The 8,409-nt window shown below is 32.8% G+C and overlaps 1 protein-coding gene across 3 annotated transcripts in view; it reads left to right on the top strand.

Annotated features, from left to right (window-relative positions):
* The window catches only part of LOC116841412 (odorant receptor 13a-like), an 8,978-nt gene extending 4,498 nt beyond the window's left edge, over window positions 1-4,480 (top strand). The window contains exons 1-9 of one of the 3 annotated variants that reach the window (XM_032809308.1): window positions 1,667-1,812; window positions 2,144-2,263; window positions 2,364-2,481; window positions 2,555-2,816; window positions 2,998-3,120; window positions 3,207-3,297; window positions 3,498-3,634; window positions 3,732-3,864; window positions 4,034-4,251. In XM_032809308.1, the coding sequence (XP_032665199.1) occupies window positions 1,669-1,812; window positions 2,144-2,263; window positions 2,364-2,481; window positions 2,555-2,816; window positions 2,998-3,120; window positions 3,207-3,297; window positions 3,498-3,634; window positions 3,732-3,864; window positions 4,034-4,081 (1,176 nt within the window). In that variant the 5' untranslated portion in view covers window positions 1,667-1,668 and the 3' untranslated portion in view covers window positions 4,082-4,251. Of the gene's footprint in view, window positions 1-1,666; window positions 1,813-2,143; window positions 2,264-2,363; window positions 2,482-2,554; window positions 2,817-2,997; window positions 3,121-3,206; window positions 3,298-3,497; window positions 3,635-3,731; window positions 3,865-4,033 lie in introns of those variants that run through there. The other 2 variants (XM_032809305.1, XM_032809304.1) reach the window with 2 other exon arrangements.
* The last annotated feature ends 3,929 nt before the right edge of the window (window positions 4,481-8,409 follow it).

Here is an 8,409-nt window from a genome sequence, read left to right as displayed (position 1 = left end):
TCATGTAAAAGGATTTTTAACTCGGCGCATGTAGAAAGAAGTAATCTTGGCAGAAGGATTCGGTAATTTTGTTATGATAGCATTTTCTTATCGTTTTCCTCTCATATTAAGGAATGCTCCGCTTTATTTTTGCACGTACTTTCACCATGTCAAAGGGCTTTTGATTTAGTACAATCAGCACGACGAAAGTTTTGCAAGGGTGTCGATATCACGTCAACGAGATTTTCCTACAAATATTACTTTGTATTGACTTGACCAAATTAAAATGCTTTTGTATGATGAAAATATAAAAATGCAAAAATAAAGAAGATCATTCCTCACTCAAAAATGAAAACGATGTGGAACTTTTGCCATCGTGACACTGATTTCCTTTTGCAAAAATTACAGCGCACTTACTGCTCCAATTTATAAAATAAAATTACTTGCAAAAATATAGTGAAACATTGTTCAGTGCATAACAAAAATAATATCTAAAATTTCCATTGCAAATTATACAGAAAGCTTACATATTAGATAACATATTCTTCAAAACAATATTTGTAAACTGCATTTATGCGTAGAACATACTTCTCAAAAAAACTCTTTCTTTGATTCACCCAGTACACAAGCGATTTGAAAAATTCATCAGAAAAGCAGCGAAAGCCTATTTCGGAAAGAATGCGAATATCGGCAACGTGGCATTCACATTTACATAACGTCTATGTGTAAGAAAGTTGAAATGACAACGTAGTACACACACTTGCATTCATATATCTATATGTAGAAATGATGCATACATGAAAAAAAGAAAATAGCGGCATTATGTCAGCGCCTATTTGACGATCGTCTTGATAAATATCTATATGTATTTATATATACATGAAATCGGTAATGTCGATGGATAATGATAACGTTTTCTACTTTTTGACGATCGCCTCTACGTTATCGACGCTTAGCGAGTTCATCATCCACTTCAGCATTCCTTTAATTCTTTAAATGGAATCGCGTAATAAAAAATTAGAGAGAGTGAGAGGGAGAGAAAAGAAGAAGTCATTAATCAATTTAGCTTACCAATGCAAAATAAAGTACAAACCACATCTGCGTTTTTATTGCAAAGGAACTAGTTCTCTGGAGAAAAAAATTCATTTCTTTTTTCTTTCACCATCAATAATAAGTCTAAAACAACACTTGTTAAAGATAGACACGACACTTTCAAGTTCGGATAGAGAATTAAATACGAACACTCAAAGAGAAATTCTGTATTTGCGTCTTAGACTCGCAATTCTAATTTCGCTCTATATGGTTCTATATGCTATATTCTATGTGGTATCCTATGTCAATCAAGAAAAAAGAGGGAACATTTTATCCCCTTTCATAGTAAGAAAAATTAATTTTTTCCTGCAATATATTAATGGATACTTTCTGTGCGGAGAGAAGTGTAGCGTGCGAAATACCATTTGTACGTCGTTTTTATAATGAATAAAAATAAAAGTTACACTGTTCGGTTGTATCCGCCTGTCACTTTGAAACACGGCACGCCTGCTGCAAGTGGATAATATCGGTAGGCGTAATAATACTTCATCGTTCGCGAATATTCCCTCGTCCACGTGAATTATCGATTTCCTCTTCATGCCAGAGAAGAAAACTCGCAATCTAGTCGGCTGCGGAAAAAGTACTGTTTCGAAAGACATGGAATTCAGTTGGGATTGTCATTATGGCGTCACGAAGAGACTCGCAACACTCGTCGGCCTGTGGCCTTATCAGAACAAGAGAGAGAAAATATTGAGGATGGGTGTGACGATAACGGCTGCGCTTATCTTGAACATCCCACAGGTTAGAGCCTTTCTGAATGATTCCATTACACTCGTTTCTACACTCGACATTTAACTAACTACGTTATCGACATTATTCGAGTTCAACATCCCCTTAACCTTTCGTCTCTTAAGCGCGGCGAGTCGTTTGCCTCATAAATGATTTTTTTTAGAATAATTCTATCAGAAAATTTGAATAATTTTTGTGGATTTTTCTAATTAGTCTTTATGTTATAAGCTTTTGTATTTGAGACAAATTAATGCATACTATCTACAATTTTCAAGAAGATATAATTTATTTAGTTGGGGTAAGTCTTGGCAACTTATGTTTGAAAAATTAACATGGTTTACAGATATGCAAATTTATTCATTGCGACAAAGACTTACACTGCATTTTTGGAACTGTCCCGGGTTACTTATTTGTAATCGTGATTCTGTTAAAGATAAAAACATACATCTTGAAGAGTAACAGAGTACGTGATTGCCTCGCTTGAAATAGCGTCGAACTATTTTTGCACCTTCGTGTCAAATAGTATAATGAAATTTAATGTTTGTCAACTGTGTTACATTTAGATTAAGACTCTTACCGATCGCGTGTTTACCGATTGGGAGAGATTGCAGAGTTCACAAGAATACGAAATCATGAAAACTTACGTTGGGAATGCAAGATGGACTGTCTGTATGTATTTCGGTAAGAACGCGAACGGATAAGTCTTTGATCTTCTTCGCTTCCACAATCGACTATCAGTGAACATTTGTTGCAGCCCTTTGTTTTATGGGAACCGCTATATTCGTGTTTGTGTCTCTGGTACCGCACATACTAGACGTCGTATTACCACTTAACGAATCCCGCCCTATAATATTACCTTACGAAGCTTATTACTTTGTTGACGAAAGGAAATATTTCTTTTATATTTTCTTGCAAGGTAGCATAGCCCTTCTTATAATTGTAATGTCACTTGTCGCTTACGACACCATGTTTATGAGCTTCGTCGAACATATCTGTAGTATCTTCGCCGTGGCCGGGTAAGAATAACATGCGTGTGTATTTATCATTTAGGTCCGATTCCAACGTCGACCGGATCTTGATCTGAGTTTGAGTCTTTGTTTCAAATAGTTTAAACGCGGTTTGAGGTATGACCGACGTTGGTGGAATCGGGCCTTAATATAATAAATTGATCTTACGACGTCGCGTTATAACATACAGATTCCGTTGCGAGCATTTGGTAAATAAGGATGTCGATATAGTTAAAATTGTTAATAACGACCTGGGTGACATGCACAATAAAAGAATGGCGCGCTGCGTGAAGGTGCATTGGGCGGCTCTAGAGTAAATATGTAACATTATATATTGTACATTGTATCATAGTCCTGCCGCTACACAAACATCATTATCGTAATGCGTTCATGCTTCAGATTCGCGGAACATCTTGAAGATACTTTCTCAATAGATTTCGGTATAGAGTTAGTGTTAGTGACAATAGCAATGAGTATTACATTATATCAAGTACGTACCTAATTTTTAAGGAATATATATATGTATATATATATATTTAAAAAAAAAATGTATATATATATATATATATATTACGACTTTCTTATATATCCTCTTATACACCTGCAATTTTCGTGTAGATAGATATGATTGATTATATTTATAATTATAATCAGGTTACAAGACCAGATATTACATTTTTTGTTGTTAAGGTCACGTTACAATCAGATGACAGCTTAGAAGCTTTGAGGTACTTAATCTATGTAATCATACAATTTGTTCACATGTTCGTCTTTTGTTGGGAAGGCCAAAGACTGATAGACCACAGTCTGCTAATACATGACAAGATGTAAGAGAAACGTAAAATTTCGAAATAATTTCTTTATAAACAAACGGTAAAATATTTGTTAGTTAAAAACAGTATTCATAAAGTTTTAACTTTTCAGATACAGCTGTAGCTGGTATAAAAAACCTGCGAAATCGCAAAGATTGATCATGCACGTGTTAAAAAGGAGCTTGCAACCCAAATTTTTAAGTGGTGGCAGAATGTTTATTTTCTCTTTGCAGGGCTTCACCACGGTAAGGAAACAATTATCGTAATGTAATTTATTAAAATTTAATTCATTAATTTCATATTATATTTAATTTTATATTAGAATTTTATATTTGATTTTTATTAGAATGTATATATTTTATATTACGTCGCACTGTTTTACCCTTTAAGAACTCTAAGGTTGTTGCTTTGAAGGTAGTGCAAACATCGATGTCGTACTTTACTGTGCTTTCGTCCGTTTAATAACCAACTAATCTTTAAATAATGCTTCCGAGGACTTGTAATGATGTAAGCACCGTTATATGTTTTTTTATTAGAGACCAACTGATAGACTATAGTCTGCAAATGTGTCACAAGATATAAGACAACTGCAAATGTTCCGAAATAATTTCTTAATAAACAAGTTCAAACGATGAAGCATTTGTTAGCGGAAACTTTGTCAACGATTGTTACGTCCTAATTTGGTACTGATACAGCTGATACAGCTGTAAGATACTCGTGAAATCGCAACAACTGGTCCTGCATTCCAAAAAGACTTCAATATCTTTACACTCTAATATGTCTAGTTTATGAAAAAAAAGAAAAAAGTTTATGTAAGAATAAAATATTATTTTTTATATGCATAATATATATATATATATATACAGGGTTGGCAAAATGTCCAGAAACGGTCGGCAAAAAGTTCGGAAACGTTCAGATATCTCGAAAAGGATCAACTGTAGCGAAAAATATGCAAGTAGCAAAGTTGTAGGGCTTAATAAAATGTACCTAATGATGGCTAAAAATTTGACTTTGGGTGAAGGACGAAGGTCATACGAAGGTCAAATTGAATTTTTTAAATTGGACCCCCAGTTTTTATTACATATTCTTGTAACTTATTTCAAGGGCTTTCCAAAAACCTATAATAAAGTATTTTTTTATTAGGCATATTTAGAATTATGAGGCTTGAAAGGCTTTTGGTCTTTAACTGTTTCTGCTTCGTAAAACCGTATCGCTGTCTTCTGAACGTTGGATTTAGAAATAGGATTGCGATCAGGATATGTAGCATTGAATCAGATCAGCTACTTCTTGATATGATCTAATGCGGTCTCCAAATCCTCGATAAATAAGCAGCATTATTTTTTCTTTTTCGGTTAACATTTTCGAAAAAGAAATTTGAAACTGTAATTGGAAAAAGAAAGAGAAAAGACAGAATGAGATACGAGAGAGCGCGACTCGTTTTTTAAAATACAAAGATCGAGAAGCGTTATCGAGAAGCGCGGGTATGCGCGAATTTCGACTGAGTACGTATGATATTACGTCGTGAATGAATAACCGCGATGAGAGCGAATGTACAACTAAGTCGTCTAGCTCGAGACACGAAAAACAAAGTTATTCTTATTTTTCTCCTGTGTTTATGTTTTTTAGGCTCCCAGCCTAGTTGTTCATTCGCTCGCATCGAAAGTGATTAATCATTCACGACAAAATATCACACGTGCACAGTCAAAATTCGCGCATACCCGCGCTTCACGATAACGCTTCTCGATCTTTGTATTTTAAAAACGAGTCGTGCTTTCTCGCATCTTACTCTTTGTCTTTTCCCTTTTTTTTCCAACTACAATTTCAAATTTCTTTTTTCAAAATGTTAACCAATAAAGAAAAGATAATGCTCTTTCTTTATCGAAAATTTGGAGACCATATTAGATCATACGAAGAAGTAACTAATCTACATATTCAATGCTGCATATCCTGACCGCAATTTTATTTCTAAATTCACCGTTCAGAAGACAGTGATACGTTTTTACGAAACAGAAATAGTTAAAGACCAAAATCCTTTCAAGTCTCATAACTCTAAATATGCCTAATAAAAAAAATACTTTATTATAGGTTTTCGGAAAGCCCTTGAAATAAGTTACAAGAATATGTAATAAAAAGTGGGGGTCCAATTTAAAAAATTCAATTTGATCTTCGTATGACCTTCGTCCTTCACCCAAAGTCAAATTTTTAGCCATCATTAGGTACATTTTATTAAGCCCTACAACTTTGCTACTTGCATATTTTTCGTTACAGTTGATCCTTTTCGAGATATTTGACCGTTTCCGGACTTTTTACCAACCGTTTCCGGACTTTTTGCCAATATATATTTGTAATAGATATTATTTGTGAAACGTATTATTCATTTAAAACCAATATTTTTATGTTTAAATGTTGCCTTGTAAGTTGTGTTTAGTTAAGCTGAGTTATCAAAGTATAAAAGATATTAATTTGAGGTCATCCTAGTAATATGCGTATTTAATAAAGTCATTAAAACCATTAACGCAACAAGAGAATTAAATAATTATCATTATATTTTATCATAGAGATGACACGATGCTAACATTATTTCGCTAACTAGTTCGCGTCTTAGAATCGTCTTAGAATAGTATTATAAAAATAACAAATTCTTTTTGCAACTTTTTTCCGCCGAAATTGTTATTTTTATCATACTAGAGGATTTCATATGTCATTTGGATGATATCCTTGCTGAGTTAGTCATGGGGTTTAATGGGTTAATAAGTAATTAAAGAAGAATTTGTGTATTATGTATATACATTTTACATGGTTTCAAAATAAATTTATTTTTAATGAAAAGTTGATTTCTAAAGATATGTTTGGCTTAGAAAATTGTTGAAAATTGTGTTAAACGGGATGCTCAGTATCGATATTTGTACTGAAACAATTTTAATAAAAAATGTTTAATATAACGGATATTAATAAAAAAATATTAATAAAAAATATTAATAAAAATTAATACAGCGGAACAATAAAACATCTTATTTAAAAATACTGACACTGCTGTAAGAACGTTGCCACACTATAATGCGTTTTTACTACGAGTATAGATTCGCGGAACATCTTGAAAATACCTTTTCCTTAAATATCGGAATAGAATTACTGTTAGTGACGATAGCAATAAGTATTACATTATTTCAAGTACGTACCTAATTTTTGGAAATATTTACGATATTCTTATACCTTCAATCTTGGTGTAGTACAATGCTTGGAACTAGATGCACATTTCGATGTGATGAGTTTATCGATGCATGCGATAACAATCCAATTCCGTCACTGATGCAGTGAGGTGTCACCGATTACGGTTCTAATTATAATCAGGTTAATAAAATCAGATTTACGAAATATTACGTTGCGATCAGGCGACACCGTGGAAGCCATGAGATATATACTTTATGTATTAGCACAAATTCATTTATTCACATTTTGTTGGAAAGGCCAAAGATTGATAGATCACAGTTTGCTAATGCGTGACAAAATGTAAGAGAGACGTAATAATTTTGAAACAATTTCTTGGTAAATAAGTTCAAGTAGTGAAACATTTGTTAGTTGAAAACAACACTCGTAAAATCCTAAAACTTTGTAGATGCAGTTGCACCTGGTATAAGAAATCTGCAAAGTCGTAAAGGCTAATTCTGAACGTACAACAAAGAAGCCTGCGACCCAAGTTCTTGAGTGCTGGCAAGGTGTTTATTTTTTCTCTGCAAGGTTTCACCACGGTGAGGAAAGAATTATTGTAGATATAATTCATTAAAATCAAATGTATTTAGTTTGTTACGTGCATGCCGTATTAAGTTTCTTTAAAAACTCTAATGTTCTTATCTTGAAGGTAATATAAACAATGTCGTATTGTACCGTGCTTTCGTCCGTCCAGTAAGCAACAATTAATATTTAAATAATGTTTCCGTGGATTTATAATGTTATAATGTAAAAAGGTTCGAGAAATTATATACTATATATGTGTATGTATGCATATGTATATATGTATATGTACAACCTGATATGTCCAGTTCTATGAAGCAATATAAAATACTATTTTTTACACAACATTCATAATAATATCCATTAAAAATCTATTTTTATTATACTTAAGCATATTGTGTTATAAGTTTTGTTGCATTAAACTTGAGAAATTTCAAAGCATTAAAGATGATAATTTAAGATCATCCTTATTGTAATGCGCGTATTTAATAAAATCATTAAAACTCCAAACCTTATGAGAGAAATATATAATTATAATTAGCGCTTATCACAGAGGGAGAGAAAAAGAGAAGGCATTAATCAATTTAGTTTACCAATGCAAAGTAAAGTACAAACCACATCTGCGTTTTTATTACAAAGGAACTAATTCTCTGGAGAAAAAAATTCATTTCTTTTTTCTTTCACCATCAATAATAAGTCTAAAACAACACTTGTTAAAGATAGACACGACACTTTCAAGTTCGGATAGAGAATTAAATACGAACACTCAAAGAGAAATTCTGTATTTAGGTCTTAGACTCGCAATTCTAATTTCGCTCTATATGGTTCTATATGCCCTATTCTATATGGCATATTCTATGTGGTATGCTCTGTCAATCAAGAAAAAAAAGGGAACATTTTATCCCCTTTCATAGTAAGAAAAATTAATTTTTTCCTGCGATATATTGATGGATATTTTCTGTGCGGAGAGAAGTGTAGCGTGCGAAATACCATTTGTACGTCGTTTTTATAATGAATAAAAATAAAAGTTACACTGTTCGGTTGTATCCGCCTGTCAC

The sequence above is a fragment of the Odontomachus brunneus genome, unplaced genomic scaffold, assembly GCF_010583005.1.
Source record: "Odontomachus brunneus isolate Ranch 3 - 2012 unplaced genomic scaffold, Obru_v1 Obru_scaffold_015, whole genome shotgun sequence".
NCBI classification, from domain to species: domain Eukaryota; kingdom Metazoa; phylum Arthropoda; class Insecta; order Hymenoptera; family Formicidae; genus Odontomachus; species Odontomachus brunneus.
Note: the sequence above shows the minus strand (reverse complement) of the source record. Positions and strands in the feature narration are given on the sequence as shown.